This window comes from Haliaeetus albicilla, chromosome 22 (genome assembly GCF_947461875.1).
Source record: "Haliaeetus albicilla chromosome 22, bHalAlb1.1, whole genome shotgun sequence".
Classification (NCBI taxonomy): Eukaryota; Metazoa; Chordata; class Aves; order Accipitriformes; family Accipitridae; genus Haliaeetus; species Haliaeetus albicilla.
Window position 1 is genome coordinate 17818438 of NC_091504.1, and position 20990 is coordinate 17839427.

Sequence of the window (20990 nt, forward strand, 5' to 3'; positions counted from 1 at the left end):
TTGTACATTTCAATCCTTTTATTACTACTGTTGTCATTTTATTAGTGTTATCATTATCATTATTAGTCTCTTCTTTTCTGTTCTATTAAATCATTCTTATCTCAACCCAGGAGTTTTACTTCTTTTCCTGATTTTCTCCCCCATCCCACTGGATGGGGGGGGAGTGAGTGAGCGGCTGCGTGGTGCTTAGTTGCTGGCTGGGGTTAAACCACGACATTTCTTTCCTTTTGAAGTTCCCAGATACCATTTTACAAATAGCAAAGACAATTGCACCAATTTCTTCAGCTGAAGAGCTTCTATCAACTGTATTTGAATCTATCTCTAATGCCACTGCCACTGTTGAATCATCTCTCACCAGACCTGGTCAGTATCTCACTTCGTATCTGTGCAAAGTGCCAGATTTAAGTGCCAGATTTACAATGGTGCCATTTGGGGCTGTGATGGTGCAGTTCAAACAGGCTCTTATTTTCACCTTGTTGTCAAATGCATTCTGAGAAGCTGGACATTAAAAAGTAAAGCATCGAGTAACTTAAAGACGTTCAGCCTTTTAGCAAAAAGAGTGAGAGCCTTAGTTCTGTTGCCCATAGTTGTCTGATGCATTGATCAATTGCTGAAACACTTAATTTCATTCCAGGATTGCATGGTTAAGAATCTCCTGGAATGTTCCTGAGCACACAAAGGAAAAAAGATGAATGATTTGAATTAGGGGGTTTTGTTTATTTTTACTTACCTTTGTAATCTAAGTGAAAATCCTTGAATTAAAAACCTGCAAAGGTGACAAGTTACTGTTGTGCCAAAAGATTGCACATAGTTAATCCTTTGCCAGACATGAGCATATGTTGCCTCGGCTGTTCTTAAATCTGACATTAGTAGCACTGTGTTTTGTCTGTTGAAATGGACAAAGTTTGTTATAATCTAAAAGGTATTTTAATTAGCAACCAAACTAATCTATTAGAATCTCTGGTCACAAATGGATCGTTTTCTTTGTATGAGGCACATACTTTGACTATATTCTATTATTACAATAACTGTAGGCAGAATTTTTAAGCTATGCCATCCTGTGCCGTGGAGAACAACCCAGCTGTGGGGGAGACGTTTGAAAAGCACTAATGGGAATTTAGACCCCAACAATTTCAAGGAGTTTGGTACTGTCTGCTTTTATGTTTTTGAAAATCTCCCAGTTGGTTCTCTGCCTAACAGGATACAGGTCCAAGCTTTCAGCAAGCCCTGAGCCACCGTGGAAATCCATCTGCTTGTATAACAGCAACTCTGAATGATGACTGTGTGTCTCTGGGAATGAATCTCATGATAATGCTGTATTCATATACAGAGAGAGACAGAGGGTGTTCTACAGAGTTGTATTTTTGCATAGCCTGAAAAAAAACATGACCTCTGTTGATCAGAGGAGTCATTACACAATTATCATGCTCTAAAAAAGCAGAATCGAGCTAGGTAAATAGCAGAGTATTAGTCCGTCTGTATGCATGAAATTCACTCTTCCTCGAGCAAGTAAGCCATCAGATCATAAATCGTATTTCTTTAGACATGGGCCACAGGACTAAAGGTTCAGCATCAGGTATTTCAGTATGCTTGTGTCCTTACGTGTGCTTTTTTAGGCCTCTGGATCACAGCGTGAATCCCAAAGACTTCTCTAATCAGACTAACTCATGTCCTGTGCAGTTGCAGAGCTAACTCATCTGCATTGCAAGACCAATATAAACCTGCCAGTGAAGCTAATGATCTTTGTCAAAGGATAACTTGGTTCCAAGCTATGGAGGCTCTTCATTCTTCACTTGGGGTGCATGAGTTCAGCTGCGGGGAGTCTGGGAGGTGAAAAATTGAAGGATTGTTTATGCTAGTCTAAGAAATACTTCTGCAGTCCAAGTGTGGTATTGAAGTTCTGTTACCAAAGATAGTCTTATCAACTCCACGCAACACACAATGGTTTCAATAAGGAATGAAGTTTTATAACTGATTTGTAAATCACCAGAAAATTGGGTATTATGAAAATGGCTCTAGAATAACACTGATGCTCTTCATGCTACCAACCTGCTATTTTACATTTCCCACAGCCCAGTTGTGAGCTAATATTAAAAACAGTAACAATTACCAGTAACAGAGTTCTTACATCTATGTCTACATCAAGATAAAAATAAAGGTGGTGCTTAAGGCAAGACGGAACATATGAGGCAAAACTCGGGAATCGTATGTCCAAGATGCTACCAGAAAGCAGTGGCAATGCTGGAAAAATAATTCAAGTTGCTTACCTCAAGCACTGAGATGTTAGAATATATTATATGTATAATCTGTTCTTCATCAAACTAAATGTGATTATATAGCAATAGGAAGAGTGAAGTAGCATCAGATATAGGAAGCAAAGCCAGGAGTCTAATTAGTATTTCCCTCTGTAATCACACCAATGTATCTGGTGTGTTACAAATAATAAAATCAATGTTTTTTCCAAGAACACAAAATATTAGGTTTTCATGACTTGGGGAAGGGGACTGCATTGTGTCTGGATGGTTAGTATTTACATAATAAAAGCTGGCCTTTTGCAGCAGGGAAAAGTGAAACAATGCAGCTTCACAAGAGGGCGGTGAAAAGGGAGAGCAGAACATCAGCTGGTACAGTGGAAGCTGAACAACATTTTCGTTTGCTCAACAGATTCAATCTTTTCAGTGTTCTACCCACTACTGCAGCTTCCTTTGATGCAAATAAATCCCTCCTCTGCCTCCTTTCAAAGTACAAATCTACTTTGTACATCCTCGCTTTAATTTATTTATATGGGGGAGCTTAGCTCAGGCACAGCATCTGTGAAATTCTTGCTTTTTACTGGTAATGACCGTATCTGAAGACATGTAGGGATTATTTGGTTTAGATAATTATTTAATAAGGTTTTCCTAAATTAGTGACAGGAGAGAGAGGAGTAAGCAACCACATTAGGATTCTAATTTCTGCTTTCCATCAATATTAGAGGTAGATTATGCCAACAAAGACCAGGATTTGTTAAAACACACAATGGAAATTGTCTTGTTTGATCATGCATAGGGTCAGAACCTGACCGTAAATAAGATTTTTAAATGGAGTTTGTCTGTCCAAACAGTTCTAAGTGAAACAGTCCTCTCTAGAGCCTGACATTTTAACAACATGCTTGACGTAAAGAACAAGCACCGTGCTTCTCTGACACATCCAGCGTCTGTCTGCACCTTGTTTAAATGTCAGGCAAGTCTTAGAAGACATACATCTTTGTCAGGGTATCAGAGTAAAAGGACCTCTCATGTCTGTTATTTTCCTGTTGAGCTGGATTCACATATGTGCTACTTGAACTTGGAGAAGTTTATTCAGCTGCCACATTTTTTTGTGAACAATGACATAGCTATATGGAGACTTCAACGGAGGTCATCCTAAAGATTTGCATTTCATTCTTCCTCAAGCAAGGCTCCCAGCAAATGGTGGGTTTACCTCAGAATAAGCCCTTGCCTGGGTTTTTATGCCTTTAGGGAATTTGACTTGAAAAAACTTGCAAGATATTGGTTACTCTTATTGCACACATCCAGATTTTAGTTTTGTTGTGGCACCCTATATTGTAACTGTTCCAAAATATATGTCTGCTCCTATTTTCTTTTCCAGCACGTGCTGCCTTTGGAGGACAAGGAATATAACATTTCTTGCAAGTTAGGAAAATTCTAGTTTTATATCCAGGATGTTAACAATGTAAATATTTAAAGAAATTATTTCATTGCAAGATAATTCATTTATCAATATCACATCAGCTGCAGTTAATTCATAGTCTGCCACCCTCTTAAATCTTTATATTGCTGTGATTTCTTTTTTTCAGTCTCCTTGAAGAAAACTCTTGCTATTTGACTTTTTTTCCAGATTGTCTGGGAACCAGAGCTCCTTCTTCAGATGAAATTATTAAATTATCAGAAGCAAATGTCTTTTGGTCAGTTCAGGAACTGAAATGCATGGACGCAGGGACTTTTGACAAAAATGTGGAACTTCTTGGGTTTGTCTCAGGTTTTAACAGCTCCCAGCTTATTGCCTTGAAAGAAAAAGCCAAGCAGGTAACTCTCCTGTCTGTGAAGGAAAATTAAATCCATAATTTGATTTGCTGTTATTGAACTATGCAGTTCTAAAATAACTGTGCTATGGCAATGTCACTACTGCTGCAAGAATATCTATTATTTATTGGAAAAATAATGTGAGATGGTGATGTAAGACTATTGCCCTTGCTTTAGAGTCAACAGCCATCTGAAAAACTTCAGTGCTTTTGCTTTTGAATTGCTTTTCAGTTGCTTGCTTCTCACTTTTCTTTCATAAATGAAAAATCAGCAAGCAGTACTACAGGCTGTTGATTGGCCTGCTGAGAATTAAGCTCAGACTGTTAGACTGTCTACATCAATGTTAAATATAGTTTACAGTGGTGTAAAATCAGACTGACTGAAAGAGACTGTTATTAGCTGAATAAAGCTCATTCTCCCGCCTTCTTGTCACAGACAGGGACAAACCCATCAGTGGGGAATTTTAGGGAGGAAAAAAGACCACATGCATTTAGTCTGTCTTCACTTAGGGTATTCCCGGTGAGTGTAAGAAGTTACAGAAACACAGCACGAGAAGACCGCTATCTTTGCCAGGCTGTAGATTCACGGAGAGGAACAGGGCTGTAGTCTCAGCTCTTGTCATCACTCCTGCAGCACCGCTGGCACCTTTCTTTCAGAGTGCGGCAATGCAGCTCCTCTTGAGCTTCTCGGAGTGGTCTCTGCCCTGGGCTCAGCCCATCTGGGACCTTGGTCCATCCCTGTTGTTGGCATTGCACTCCTCCCTGGGGGTCACCTCCTCTTGCTGCTTTGTGGTTGCCTGCACTGCCAGGGAACAGGTTGTGTCCCAAACATACTTTTGTTTCAGCAAGGAAAAGCCTTAGGGTGCAGTAGGACAAGTTGATTTGGTTGCAGAAAACCCAGAGGTGAAGAGGTTACCATCCCCAGCCTATCTTCAGCTTCCTGTCACCAGCATCTGCTGGAGGTTATCTGCTCTCTGCTTCCATCTCTGCATGGCTAGCTACTCTGTAATCCCGTTCTGTCAAAATAATCCAACATTTTAAAAGTCCTTTTTAGGCTCCATCAGCTCATTCTGACAGAATGAGGTTAGGAAGCATCTATAAGTGCAGTTGGCTGCAAGTAGTACAAGTGCAGATGCTTGGAGACAGGAGCAGGGGACAAAGTGGACCTGGGCAGCATCTCCTTAAACCAGCAGCTGCAGCCAAAATAGTGGAGCTGATCATGACTTTTGGGTAGGTAAGGCCAACAGTGCAATTTTTAGCAGTGAAGCTCAGCTTTTAAAACTCCTGAACGGCAGGTGCTCAAAGACAAGTGGCACTAACGAGATTTCTGAAAGCAGATGGTGACTGCAATTCTGTCTCTGCTGCCTCATTGCAGTAGGACAACATCCCACCGCATGAAATGCATTCTTCCCAAGACAGCTTCCCTCTGTCAGCACGGAGACATGTGGGTAGGAAAAGGGGAAAAAAAAAAAATCCTAGAAGGAAATAAAAACAGTGCTCATCTGAGATAGTGGGAACTAAAATATTTTACAGCAGTGCAACATAATGCTATACTTACAGAGTGGTATCTGTTTTTCAGAAACTGCCAACAAGGTTAATACACTCATATCCCAGCTATATTCAATTCAAAGATGTACAGACCTGTAGTGCACTGAATGAAAGTATATTCTGTCTGTGTGAGTGTTTGTAAGACAGATTGCTGCTAGACAAAGACAGACTTCCTATATATTAATTTGCAAAATGCAACATAGTGTTACACTGAAGTGAAGCATGAGAAATCAGACAGTATAGGCAAAGCTCTTGGAAATGCTGTGCATAAGATGCTGTTATGTTATTAACTAAAGGGCATCTTTGATTAAGTGTTTGATTAAGCCAGCTTTAATTTCTCCTAAATTGATTGATTTCCCCTAAAAGAAACTGCGTACTACTCATGGTCCCAAACTAATTCAAAAAGCCTAGTTATCAGATTGTGTCTTAATGAAAGTAAGAAGCTTAGCTCACTTGCAAGTGGAAGGTCTCCAGGCTCTGCAATAGTAACAGATGCATGGATCTGTAGTCTCTAGGTGAATGAGGACAAGGGAGTGTTTCAGTTTCATGTGTTGTTATTTATATCATCATGTCTGAGATTTCATCCAGCACTGTCAGATAATAATATTTATGAAGTACTTCAAATTCTGTAGTTTATGACCTAGATCAGGAAATAGACACACAACATTTTTAACTGCATGTGTTTCATGTATCTCTTAAGCTAGAGAATTAAGAGCTTTAAAATTGGACTAATGCTTTTTACTATTTTCTTTGGAAAAGATTGAAATTTCCCAGGCTTAGACCCTTTTTCTGTTTCTTTATGACATCGTAAAACCGGCATAAAAGATCTGGTGGAAACTCAGTCAGGAGGTACCAGTCCAGCAAAGCATCTCTTAAACAAATCCCTAACCCAAGGGTCATAGTTGAGAAAAGCACTTCAGCAGTCCTGAGGCTGCTCTGTGTTGGATAGGCACGTTGGTATGAACAGCAGATAGTCTGCAACTCTGTATAAGGAGTATCTTATCCCAGAGATCTTTCTCTTTTTCTTTATTTTATGCAGGTTGTACAGCTTCATATGTATTTGAAGGTGCAAACACTATTTAGTCGGCAACTGAGGAGGTATTCCTTCAGCAAGTCCTTACTAGCTTTGACGTTTCTAATTTTTTGAACAAAAGTTAAATTGTAGCTATCCTGAAAAGGGAATAAATATTTCCATGAATCAGACAGCATGAATGATCAACTTGCCCAGGACTGGGCTTTTAGTTTTATTTTATTTTTCTGTGTGGAGTTAGCAGCACAATCATGTACTAGAAAACTGTCATGTATTGACTGACATAAAACAAAGTTGCTGAAATACATGAGACCTTTAAAGGGAGCTTTTTTTTTTTAATGTATGCCTGTCTTGTTCAAGTCACTTCCTCCAGTCAAAACCCAGTGTCTTTTTTCTGTAAAGACAGTTGGCCACATCCTGAGAGATACTGACCACTGACTACTGTCTTCTATCATTTCCAACTAAATGTAGTTGACAGTTCTAGCCTCTGCAAACTCAGGTCTTGATGGACTTTCATTATTCCTCATTCAGGCAGACCTTTTCCTGAAATCAAAATTTTCTTAGGGCTGATCTGTGACAGCTTTTGAATCACTGTAACTATATTGCGGATAAAGTTAAAAGCAGTGGAACTTGTCAGTTCAAATACATTGGTACTGGTTTAGAAGAGCCCCTGCTTATTTCCTTGTTTTTACAGAGCTTTGCAGATTTAACTGTATCTGTACAAACACATTTAAATCTTTTTTTTTTTAATATTGTTTGCACACAAACTAGAAATCAGAACTTTAGGAATTGGCTATTTGTCTGTATTACCCAATTCTCTACTTTGATTTCTGCTTTCCTTGTCAATGAATGAGCACAATGGCTGGTCACAAAAGCAATTTAAAGTCACTCCACCAGAGCGATTGCAGCTGGTGTAGAAGCCTGGGTAGCCCGGGTGCTGCTTTCACAGTAGCAGTGTAACAGTGCAGATCTCAGCACAGACTTGCATTTTTATTGCTTTTAGTGGTACTTGCTCCTACAGCAACAATTCCAGCAGTCCCTGTGCTGACTTATCAACAAGCTCAAGCTGTACAAATTGCAGCATTTTTAGATAAACTAACCATTATTAGTGTAGAACCTGGAAAACCTTCACAATACCTAAGCTCTGCCTTTTGTGTGCAAAAAGGCACACTTCAGGTATTGGGACTTTTGAAACCAAGGGGTTTGAGAATGTTGTATATAGGGGAAGACTGATAATGATCTAACAGACATTAATGAATCTCTTCTAAAGGTTTGGGGATCACTGCCAGACTGGAAGAGCTATCATATTGTTTCCCTGGGACGCATTGCTCTGGCACTCACCGAACATGAAATCGAAGAGCTGGATTTGCATTCGATCGACACCATTTCTGTACTTAGTCAGCAAACAGAATGGACTCTTACCCAGGTAAGTAAGTTATTGAACGTACTCCGGGTGAAAGGCTCTGGATTCACACCCTTTGGGACTGAAGACCTGGAATCGCCTAGGAAACAGATACAGCAATCCACACTACTCCCTGCTGCTTTCCTGTGGCTGTGACCCCAGTGAAAGTGGGCAGGTAGGTCAGCACCGATGTGTGCCTGGCTGCTGGCTTCCCTGATGAGATGGCCAAGAGGACATCAATCACTGTTAATTGTGGTGGTGACGAGCATATTTTTTAGCACTTGCCCACTAAGTAGTAGAAAGAGGTCAGCAGCTCCTCTCACACTGGCCCCAGAACAGACACTACTGCTGGGAGATAGTAGCCCTTCCTAACTTAAGAGTAATCACTGAAGAGGTAGTGTGCCCCCCAACCCTAGCATCCATTTCCCTAGAAGCCTAAGTTATTAGCAAATATGCTCATCTTCCTTTCCTTGAATAACTTCTAGTTATGTCAATGCAACTTTCATAATAAGAGTTAAAAGCTTTTATTTGTATATGCAATTGGCAGCATATTTCTGACTCTCTGACCCATACCATCAGGGCTCCTCAGTTGCACAGATGCTGGCAGGGTGGCAGCCAGCTTTGGCAGAATATCACAGATCTGTTTAATAGATTCTTGTTCTGAAGAGCACCATGAGAAGGAACCACTTGGGAGGATTTTGTACAATACTAGTTGGCTTTTGAGGTTTCCTGCTGTCAGTAAGAACAGCTAGTTAAAAGAGATTCATCCTGCCTAACTTCAGTTGTCTAAAAGTTAGGCAGCTAGTTTAAGCTAGTCATTTGAGGCTCAGCGTTGTGGATAGATTAGGAAATCTTGGAAGATGCTTGTTTCTTTCACTGGCTTTGAAGGATATGTTGGTGACAGGCTTAAGCTAGACACGAAGTTTTTAAATGGTTAGTTTAGGATGAGCACCATCCTAAATGATGTAGGCTTGCAAAGGCATTTTGGTACCATTATCTCATTCATATCTGAAAATTAATTCTAAACACAGGTCACCACCTCTGTATGAAGCTTAAATAAGACAAGACAACCTGAGTATTAGAAAAACTAAAAATTTCATATTGATCTCCTTGAGTAATTTACGTTTTCTTCTAGCAATTTAATTGAATTGGGCAGTTCTGCTAGGCGGTTCAATGCCTGTTTCGTCTGGTGAAGTGTTTCCTTGTGACCTGGCAGAAGAGGTACAGAGTGCTTTCAAATCACTTGCAGTTGGGAAGTGATTGTGCAACAGTGCCATTTAAGCGTCACATATAGGTGGTGACAGTGCTCCTCCTGAAGGCCATGGCAAAACTCCAAGTAATTACACTGGGGAGGCTCAGGATTGTATATGGTCCATAGCTTCTGGTAGGATTTTGAGCTTCTACCTTCAATTATATTTACTCTGTTCATGCATAATATCTTACTGCTTTTGTAGGCAAGATCTATTTTGCAAGGTTTTCTAGAAGACTCTGGCCAGACAATCGGTACACTAAAAAGCTTTGATTTAGTTGGATTAGGAGCTATTCTCTGTGCTTTGAACTCCACAGAAATCATGTCCATAAGGACTGCTGAATTCAGGTACTGCATTTTTAATACTTAATGAAATATTTATTAGTATCTCTGTTGATAAAATTTACTGTGCAATTTGTTTTCCTTCAAGATTTCCAGAGCCTAAAGGACACTTCTTTACATTTTAAATGCTTTTAGAAAGGCAATAACTGTTACGGAAAGTGTACACTAATTGTTTAAAATATATTCTGTTTTAGTTTTCCTCTGCCGTTTATATCCCGCCATTGAAGTATTATATTGAGAAACCCAGGTTTTTGCTCAAAGCATTAAACATTTGCATGCAATTTGTGTACGTATATTTTAAATTGAAAATGGGTTTACGGTCTTCTTACAGCAGACTAAGTATATTCCAGGCATATTTAGTATTGCATGTAATTGCAGCATGTAACGTTAACCTTGTTGCCTTTTGCAGTGCTGCTGTTGCAAGAATTGGCCTGTTGTTTTGTAGCACCCCTGTTCTGAGGCAGTTTAAGAAGGTGACAGAATCTGTGTTTGGTACTGCTGCCAGCTGGAACGGCTCTATTTTACAGGAAATTGGTACTATAGCAGGTAACAGAATTCAGACTCCAGATGGTGATGATTCTGAAGCATTGATATTAAGCATTGAGACAGGTTCGCATAGCAGTGCATTTTTCTAGACTGGCAAAAGACATTCCTTGCAGAGAGGAGTCACCCGCAGGGATGGACATCCAGCAATTTCATTAGCCCTAAGGAAAAGTCATGGTATTCGCCATAAGGTTCTCTGAATCTGCTCAAACTGACCTTGGGGAGCACAGCCTGAAGTCATTTGGGTCCTGTAAGTTGGAAAGGGTAAATCAAGGAGGGCAAGGCTAACCAGGATTTCAGACCCACTCACTATTTGTGAACCATGCTGCTACAAGAGTGGCTGTATCGGGTCACAGCAGTGCTCTAGCTGACTGAGCATCCTGCCTCCAACAGTGGAAAGAATGGGCTGCCCAGGGAAGAGCGAAAGAGCAGGGTTAGCCTGGAGCGATACTTCTCCAGAGTGTTCTCGCAGCCTCGGAGACTTCCTGAGCCAGAGGTCGCACACAGTTTTGTTTGTGGATTTTTTTTCCTGTGATCATTTAACTGCACATTGAACTCTCCTAAATTTTAGCATCCCCAATGCCCGCAGCAATAATTCCACACTGTAAGTACCTAATGGGTGAGGAAGTAACTCCCATTGCACGCTTATGCTCCCTAATCTTGCATCAGAATAGGCTGTGAACAAGCATTCCCTAATAACACTGCTTATGATTTTATTGATTTTTATCATTGTCTCTTTTCCAAGATAAAGTAACTCAGACTACATTCCATACCAGTGGTTAAGGTCAGATGATTTGCAATGCTGGAATATAATGAAAGAAACAAAACAAAAAAAGAACCAGTATTTCTTTCCATAATGCACTGGAGTAAACAATTTATTAGATATTTTGTATAAACGCTTAAAATTTGTATTAGTCTAAAAATAAATCTAATAAAAAGAATATTAACTGAGTTTTGTTCCTTTTTTTTTTTTAGGTGGTTTGAATGAGAGTGAATTAAAAGCTTTTGATAAAAACTTGATGCCGTATTTTCAGCCAATAGCAGTAAGACATATACCTCCTGAAATTTTCCAAGTAAGAGCTCAATTACTGAAGAAGTAACCAAAATTCTATCATTTTTACTCTAGTATAAATAAACTGCAGCACTGATTTCTGGTTTGGTTTTGAGTTTCAGCAAGAATTTTTCTATGGTTTGTTAAGTGAGAGGCAGTCAAGGATCTGAAACATTAACTTTCAGCTATATCATCTGTATTTGTGATGCCCATAAAGTATGCTAGACAAGCTTTATTTATTCTTCAGAATGCATCCCAAGGAAAAAACAAAGATCTAGGGTCAGAAAGCAGGGAATGGACTCTTCTTTCCTCCAACACTGTATTCGGATCTGAGTTTTCTTCTCTGTTTATTAACATTTGGAAAGATGCTATCATAGCTACAAATTTCTCTGCTGACTATGTAAGAGCTTTTTTATTATCCTAAAATCTGGCAACATTCTCCTGAGTTAGCTCTGAAAAACAGATTGTACAGGCAGATACAGATCGGAAAGGAATTAAATCTAATTATAGTAGTTCTGAATGTGGACCAGAAATTAGAACATGGATCTTGAGATCGTTGCCCCAGACTTTATTTGACTTAGTGACAAGATTAATATTCTGCCTAGGCTGGTCTCTTTCAGATGCTCGGGCAAGCAATGTACTTATGGACAGATGAGCTAAACAGATAGTTAACTGTGTCAGCTTCCATAAAAGAGAAAAACTCCTTGAACGCTAACTATTCTGCACAGTACCACTGACAGTTTAGATAAGCCTGAAATGTCCTTAGTGAAACTATTTCTTTGAAACACAGTCAAAACTGAAGATGTATAGCATCTTGTAGAATTTCTTTCAAATAGCATACATTTTTGTGAGTAAGAACAGTAACGATACTACAAAAAGTTCTTAGCAAATAACAGGGCACCTTCTTGGAAGTGTTTTCGTATTTGAAAAGATTCAAAGGAGATTTAGTTTTTAGATGGGTTTTATATAACTTCATTTTAGAGCTGTATATGTTATTCAGATTTTGATTTATGAAAAATTACATTGTATTGTGGACTTTAGTTGAATTAAGAAGAGGCTGAATTCAAAATTTCTGGACCTGTAGGCATTTACATGAGTTTACTCAGTTTAAAAGAGCACACTATTTAGTAGGCAATGAAAAATCAGGAAGGGTTTGCTCCATTGTCTGACCTACTTGGAAGGAGTATATAGTCTTTCTAAAGTAGAACCTGGATGCAGAATTGTTGCAGCAAAGGCTCGTTGTGTAGGAGGGCTGAAATTCTTGTGACTGCAGAATGTTAACTAGAATCAAAGCAATCCAGCATGCCCAACACATGCAGGCTTTACAAACTGGTTAATTGCTATGCGATAGAAGATAATTACTGTAAGATTATGATTGTCATGTTTAATTTTTAAACACAAGTTTTAATATGACCAAACTTGGAAGACTTTCAGTCTAAAAAAGAAAATTGGATAATGAGATTAAAGCACGAGTTTTTTCATCTCATTGCTCTACTGCTAACTATAATCAAAGGTCAAACATAGGTTCAAGTGAGGTTGCTTGGGAGCAGATGTAAGAGGAAATAAATGAAAATACAAGAGGATGCACAATGTCATCAGTCTTTGAACAAATCAGAAAAGAAATGGCTGGAAAATTAAACTCCAGCAATGTATTGAGGAAGCGTCCAATACAGTGTTGGCATAGAAAGCTTCTTAAGCTGTCAGATCCCAGCAGCAAAGAGAAGGGTGAAAGATAGATGAGTGGTCAGTGAAGTAAATGAATGCAGAGGATTTTTTTTAAGCTCTGTTGAGCTCTTTTATAGCAATGCAATGTTGAAGGCTGCTTCCCGTGATTCCAAATGCCAAGACAGTGCTGACATCTGATTCCTTACCTGCCTTATGTAATTGACAGTCTAAACCAATTTTTCTGGCTTTTATTCTTCCTAGGCATTGTCTGCAGAACAAATAGCAAACCTGGGCCCTGAAAATGCCGCCATGGTTACCAGATCGCAGCGTGAGCATCTGAATGCATCACAGCTCCAGAGCCTTCAGTTGGCGCTGGACGGAGCCAGGACAAGCGCCCCGGAATCGCAAAACGGTGCAAGCACTACTCAGGCCATGCAAACCCCAGCTCCAAGTGGTGAGTAGTCACTCCCTCCTCCTGCTTAGAGGGCAAGGACACACGCACCAGTGGGGTGTGCAGGCTTGCAGCATCTACCAGGATCAGACCTGTATTTCGAAGGTGGGTTACAGTGAATTTTGTAATCAACTTTTTAACTCATGCCTCAGATCACATGCCTGACCAAGAGAAACAGCAAGTATGTTGTTAGATTTACCCACAGCAAGAGATAATGGAGGAAGATTGTCAGATGGCTTTAGCACCTATATGCTGCTAGTAGCATTATACTATGCTAAGCACTAGCTTATGTAAAATGTAGTCTGAAGCAGTGAGCTTTTCCCTCTCCTCCTTTCCCATATTCTTTGCCTAATTTAAGGCAGGGATCTCCATCTCTGGACCTTCAGATCACAACCTTTATCTGCAGCAGAACCTTGTTTGCAGAGCTGCAAGTGGGAAAGGAGGTGGCACTGGGGTGGATTAGCATCTTTATCCAGACTGTAGGACATCCTGAACAGTTTTTCCTGCTGTTCCCATTCTATTTGGAATTAAAGCCTATTAGTACATATGCTTCAGTGGTTTAACGTTTTACTTCCCCATATTGCAGTTTATACTGGGCGGGTTATGCTGGCAAGTATGTTAATGGAAGTTTTACAGTGAGTGAGAGTTTGCACATAGTCAAGCCAACATTGAGAACTTACCCCTATCAGACAGCAAATTTTGTTGCTTCCAGTGACACCAGTGAGACATAAGCTATTGAAGAAGAGAGGGATGTTGAGGTGTTAAAATAGGAGTAAGGGGGACTAAACTGCTATGATGCCCTTACTGGAATTAAGATCAGACCTTCCCAGAAACACCTGAGTAGTGCACTTGGCTCAGCTCCCTCACATGCGTGACCTGTTCCCTCTGTAGATATGCCAAAGGGACGAGTTTTCTGGGTAAAGATAACATGAGTTCTTGAGCTTCTCGTTCATTATTCCTGTCTTTAGTGAGTACCACCCCTATGAAATGCTTCTTTTCAGAGCTGTGTGTGTTAAACTGGAAGTGACCATTCTGACCGGTGTCGTCTTTTGAGCAGCTGAATGCAATTAGGATTCAAATGTTGGAATTTTCTGCACCACTTTGGGGTGGTGTAGGTAAGACATAATGCTTTCTGCTTTTCAGGTGCTCCTTGTTTGAGTGGCTTCGGCATCTGGTTGTGTGCTGTATTTACGCTGCACCTGCCTTTCTGAATCCATGATTGCTAAGCTTGAGGTAAGTTATACTTTTAATAAGAGGTAGCTTTATAACAGAAACATAGTTCACTTGTTAACAGCGAACAGCACAGGGTGAAGGACTGTGGGATCCCCTTCCTGCTTTGTATACAGAGATAACAATTTCTGAATAATTTTTCTGTTTTACAAAGGTGTCTGTCTCTGTTAGACTATCTTAGAATCTAATCAAGGGGAAAGCACTTTATCTTATCTTTACTGTAAAGCCAACCTTAACAAAAGTATATTTAAAATTCCATGTAACACCAGTCCATTACTGCATTGTTATTTGGAACACGTTGTTGGTATTAATCTGTATTTTGCCTGTTCCTGATAAGATTTTATTCCATAACTGCTTTGATAATCTCCAGTTAAAAGAATTGCCATTAACTTTCATTGGATGTTACCATTTTGCTAGGCTAAAATTTAATGAGAGCACTGGTGGGCTTAAGGTATAAATTCCAATTAAGCAAACTAAATGCTTAAGTGTTCTACTTAGTCTTTAAGACTGTAAATCAAAGTATGTCAAAAGACTTAGTATTTTTCTTTGCTTTCTGGTTTTCAGTGTCCTGGAGCTTACAAAGGAGATGCTAGAGATAAAGACTTGCAGCTCAGCATGAATAGTACAATCAAGAGGTTCCGAGATGCCCAAGTGCAATGTGGTTAATTTGTTAAAAGCAACACCTTCATCTGCCATCATGATGTGAAGTATCCCCTTTCCCTACCTTTACCATTAACAAGTAACACAGGATCCCTCCAAATACTTCAGACAAATTTGAAAACTGGAAATAGCTTATCTGTCTCACGAGAAAAATCACTGAAATATATGGTTATGTGTTAGGAGGAGCCTGAATGACCTAGGGGACAGGTGGCAGGTGACTGTTATTTGGAGGCTGATGTGTTGTACCCAGTGCATTTTATGTTGGCTAATTTGGTCACGCTGTTGTATCCATCTGTTGGGTTTTCTTCTTCCACTTTGAGTGTACATTCCTCTGGACAGAGGCTATCCTTCTGTGTGATGTAGTAGAAACCCTACGAAAAGTTACTCCTGTTGCAATAAAATAACTTCATCTCTGGGCTGCTGGTTTAAATCCTGCTCGGATAAGAAGTGATGACGTGTTCCTATAATTTAAGCACCTGTATCAAACGTAGTTCCCCATGGCTGTATGTATTCAACAGAACTGTTGACACAGAGGGCATTGGCAATACTATTAGTATTTCATGCGACAGAATGCCCCATGGACACCTGCTTGTGTTCATGAGATAGTCCCTTCACTTCAGGTGGGGTTGAAGCATACACATGGGAATAGTAAGGGAAAACTGTTCATTGGGCCTACATACTACTAGGACTGTCAATCCAGTACTTTCCACAAGCTCTGTAATAACCAATTTCTCATCATTATAAACCACAAATATTTTCATGTGTTTTATCAACATATGGCTTACATGTCTAATGTTTATCATGCCACACCTCAGTATTTTAAACAATGGAAAAAACAGATATATTAAAAATCCTCTGCATGTGAATGTACATTCTGATGTTGTTCAACATAATTTTATGCCAAGAATGCATGGTACAGTTTTCTGTTTTAGCATTGCAAAAGTCTTTATCTTTTCTAGACTAAAAAAGAAAATGCATAGACTTAAAAGTTTAGCTTTTTCATTTAGGGCTGTACTGTAGTAAATGCCTTTCAAACTTTTATTTGTATTTCTTTATGACAAACATTACATCTAGCTTCTTAGCACTGAAAGCAGGATTGAAATTTTGCTGCAGGTAGGGAAGCAATAGGAGTGGGGCTGGGAGGGAGGGCTGGGGGGAAGAGGCTTGCTGGTTTTGCTGCTGCTGGGGGAAGGGTGAACGTTAGCTGCCGCTGCTGTTGGGAATAACAGCTCCCACCACAGTCCCATATATTCAGTCATTCCTGCAGCAGCAGGAGCTAACCTGATTTTCAGGGCTTTGTTATTGGCAAAGTAGGCAGTGAGAGCATGGCCGTTTTTCACCCCCTCCTGTTCCCTCTCCCCCTTTAGCAATCTGCTGCTCTAGGAACTGCCTTTGCCTATAACTAACCCTGGCAAGTGTGACATGATGTTACAGATAATATTGCATGCTCTAGTTTTGCATTTTATGAGCAAAGAACTACTCTTGCTGCAAACTGCCTTGCACCTTTTTCTCTAATGCTAAGATTCCAGCTTTTGCCACTGCATTTCCTTTTCTGCATGTAAACAGGAGATTGCAACATTTATTTAAAGAGAAAAAAAATTGTTTTATCAATCTCAGCAAATACATGCAAATGCCCACTAAAACCGGAAAATGCTTCAATGGATCAAATACATTATAAAGATTTATCTGTTTTTTCACGTTAAAAAGTTCTGTCCCATTTAGATGTGAAAGTACTAAAAGGTTGTTTGATTTCTAGAAATTGCCTGACTTGAATTCTGTGTGCACTTCAGTGAAGATCCGGGAGAATATTTTCATAGTCAAGAGGACAGTCAGCATTTCCAGTTCAGCTGTTTAAGTCAGATACGTGGCTTAGCTATAGCAAGCACTTCAAAAATCTATATGAGCTGAAAATGATCTTCTTCTGTCAGTGTACCTGGGAGTGATTCCGTCTGCAATTATGTGAGTCAGAGTTTAGATTTTAATTGGAGCAGGAGTGAGCTCTTTGTTTTGTGCCATCTGTGCTGTAATTTCTTTCAAGCACAAGTGCTTTTAAATAGCCTAACTCCTTGATTATTTATTTATTTTATTAATTTAATAATTATGTTAATAACTTTGGCATTGCATTTACATTTGGTCAAAGACATATCTTTTTTTTACCAGAATGGCGTAGGAAGGGTATATGTGGAGCACCCACTTAATGTTGTACTTATTTCACAGTGAGATTACAAATCCTATTTGGTTCATAAGATGGTGTGAGCATCTTGGATGGCGAGTGTTGTAGAAAAGCAATTTTACTTTTGCCAATGTACCTCTTGTAAAGGTTACTGATGGAAAAACCCATTCTACAAAAACTGTGATTCATGAGATACCTCCCTCAAAACTGTTGAAACTGAATTTCTGTGGGAAGAGTAGATGGAAAGGAGAGAAAGAGATGGAGAGCACTAGTATGCACAGTATGTAATCCATGTATGTAATCTGCTATCCATTCACAATCTAGCACACTTCCATTGGTAAGAGGAAACTGAAACGTGTACACTTCCCTTTTTACTCCTGTGAAACAAACCACAGAACCCCTTAACGCAGGCATCCATGCCATAGGATACTGCTAGTCCTACGGATCTGTCCCCTGTGCATATGTCTATTACATACAAAATGCACATGATCACTTTCACTGGAATGCATTAATGGGAAAAATGTCTCACGGTCCCTCTCTTTTCATTCACACCATCGGGATTTGGGGGAAGAATATACTACAGAGAAATGTTGTATAAAGATTTCTTTGATTCTTAAAGAAGTGTTGCTGTTTGTTGTAGATGTGAGTAACATTTGTTTAAACCAAGCTTAATTTTTCCTAGATCCTTTTAGTTCTAACATTTATATTTGAGAATGAGGAAAAAAAAATCAGATTAATACATAAATCTGCTGTTGAATATATATCATGACAATGATTTTCTTATCTGCATATTGCGAGAATTGCAGCTCTCCCCTCCACTTGTGACTACTCTGATGGTTGCTAGGCACTGCTGTACGTACTGCAGGATATACATCCGACTGTTGACAGTCTGACATAACTCTGGTGTAGGCCTCGCTCTTCTGAGTGTTGTGAACCACTTGGCAGGTGGCCCTGTCCAGCAGTTTGTACAAGGAGGTATTTCATTTAATTCATTTGATTGGATGTAGGATTTTTAAGGAGTTAACAGATGGGAATAAATACTTTGTTGGCTTATTATTTCAGTGCCTGACACCTTTATATTCAGAATCATGTTTAGGAAACTAGTTCTGCATCACCAATAGAGAAAACATACCTACCACCTGGTACTGAGAACATGCCACATCTGTGGTATCTTTAAATCCCTGAAGATAAGAAAACAACTACCCATCCACAGTGTCTGAAAACTGTCCCTGTTAAAGCTGGCATTATGGCTGTTGTCAAATTTGTGTAGTACATGGAATGTTTGACTCCCAGTGATCTCAATCTGTCACATCAGAGCTAACCAACTCCTATCAGTGTGAGGCTCTAAAGATATTGCTTTAAAAAAAAATGGCATCCTTCTTTAATTTTAAGAAGCCCTTTATGCCTCTGTCTAATCTGCTCAAATATTCCAGAGGCAATTATGTACTGCATTATGGCAGATTTAGCTTATCACTTGACTGCTGTGCCTATCTTAGGATCGTCACCATCTGATTTATTGTCCCATAACACAGATTGCAGCCCCATCATACTAGACTGGGACCTTGTTAGAGTCCCATTGTCTGCCCCTGTTGAAGCAGATGTGAGGCATTCCTCCCAGGTGTGCCAGTCAAATGCACCCGGGTTTATAAGAGAGGTCCATCTAACTCAAATGACACTCACAAATAAACATGAAATTGAATAGTTGCCTGGAATGTGTCATTTGAGCAGGTAATCCCGTAGCATTGGCCATAGCGCACTTCCTGGTATTCTGGCTCTTAGTGCGTTGTGGTTATAGATACCGCATGCTGCTTCTGAGTGTACACACAGCCAATTACAACATATCAGTCGAGGAATGTTAACTCGTTAAACAGCAGTACCTCGTTCCCTTGTGATAGGCTGTCTTCCTTAAGGAGGAGTAGAAATCAAATCTCAAATAATCTCTCCCCCTTTTTTCTTTTTTTTTTTCCCCCCCCTCTCCTCCAGGCTGGTACACAACTTTAAGCAATGCGGTCTCTTTATCTCAGTGAAAATGTTTTTGATAAGTGTGTGCTTTGGTTTTTTAAAGCAAGATCTGTAGCTACATGGGCCTAAGGAGGACTAAGAACCTTATTTCACTCCCTTATAGTCCTGATTAATAAAAAATTCTCTCCTGTTCTCCTGCGTCATATGATGTGGGACAGCCTTGTGGACTGCTTACTCCACTGCTGTTGAGGTGAGAGATCTGACTTCCCTTTCCAGTAAGGCAGGCGGGAAACTGGATAGAAAAGACAGGCCTGCGAAGAACAAACACAAACTCCAATGTATGTTAAGTTTCTTTTATCGGTACCTCAGAACATCTGAAATTGCTCCTTAGAAACAGTATTTTGTGCATTGTTATACAGCATGCTTTTAAAAGTGCAGATAAATGATGAACTTTTCAGAGAACAAAATAAATCTTATGTACCATCCAGGTATCCAGAACTTCATATTTTAGTGAAGTGTCTGATCCGTTATCAAACTATCTTTCCATATCTATCTACTCAGTCTTTAAACAGAGAAATTATGAGACTAGCTCATACACCCCACCTGACCTTGCCTGGTATCAGGACGTGTAGCAGTTTTGTACCACAGGATACTTTTATCAAAATTCACATCTGGTTCTTTAATTCTACCCAGAAATAGATAGTCTAGAAACGTATTACATTTTTTCTGCAGTGAGTAGCAAGCAGCCAATGTCCATCTGTCTCTTCCTGCCCCTTCCCGTTCAGCATCAGTCTGATTTTCTGATCCGGATTAATGAGAGGATTTTCTTGCCCTCATGATGCAGGAACACAAGGCATGTTCAGAGCTTACAATCCAAGTGACTATACATTCCAGTATTAAATGGAGGGATTGTGATTGCTGGATTTCTTGCTTTGCTGGCAACAGTGTAACGTTTCTCTTACAATGTTTTAGGTGGTATTAATTAGCCGTACAAATATTTCACAGCATCTCACTTAATATCTGCGATCTTCTCTTTGGGGGACAAGGAGAAAAGAGTAAATTCCTAGAGAAGAAATACGAAAATAGTGGAAAATGCTAATCTGTCACAAACACAGCAAGATAGTATTTTCTACTCATTTCCCCAATAATTTTAAACTGTTGTATAGAAAAGAACTGTATTGATTTTTCAAGAATAGCTATTGCTGTAGTTAAAATCATGTGTTGGTTTGATGCACAAGCTAAAGCTGCCCTAGGTCATGTTTAACTGGGGCCTGACATGTTTCAATATTTAATCAGATGTCAGAAAACAACTTAGATCACAAACAAGTTCTGACTATATCCTGCATGAACTGTGAAAGGGGTTGAGAGAGAAGGGATGTCAGCTTTCTGCCTTTAATGTATCTATTAAAATAGATTCCAGATATGCATCTGTCAGTGGTTTTATTAGCTACTTTTATTTCAGTATTCATCCTTTTAGAATTCTTTACAACTGACATATTAAATGTACATATTTCAATCAAGCCTGTGTCAAACAGCTAATCCAGCTAGTTCAGCCAGTGCTCTAAGACATAAACTGTACTGTCAGACCTTACTGTTACACTTGTATGTAGTGATGGAAGTG

At 39.5% G+C, this 20990-nt stretch overlaps 1 protein-coding gene across 2 annotated transcripts in view; it reads left to right on the forward strand.

Moving 5' to 3' along the window:
• The window catches only part of OTOA (otoancorin), a 41649-nt gene extending 25545 nt beyond the window's left edge, over window positions 1-16104 (forward strand). For both annotated transcript variants that reach the window (XM_069810131.1, XM_069810130.1), the window contains exons 22-30: window positions 234-363; window positions 3880-4067; window positions 7912-8067; window positions 9498-9640; window positions 10044-10180; window positions 11153-11250; window positions 13155-13347; window positions 14488-14577; window positions 15139-16104. In XM_069810131.1, coding sequence (XP_069666232.1) covers window positions 234-363; window positions 3880-4067; window positions 7912-8067; window positions 9498-9640; window positions 10044-10180; window positions 11153-11250; window positions 13155-13347; window positions 14488-14555 — 1113 coding nt within the window. In that variant the 3' untranslated portion in view covers window positions 14556-14577; window positions 15139-16104. The remainder of the gene's footprint in view (window positions 1-233; window positions 364-3879; window positions 4068-7911; window positions 8068-9497; window positions 9641-10043; window positions 10181-11152; window positions 11251-13154; window positions 13348-14487; window positions 14578-15138) is intronic.
• Window positions 16105-20990: the final 4886 nt, after the last annotated feature.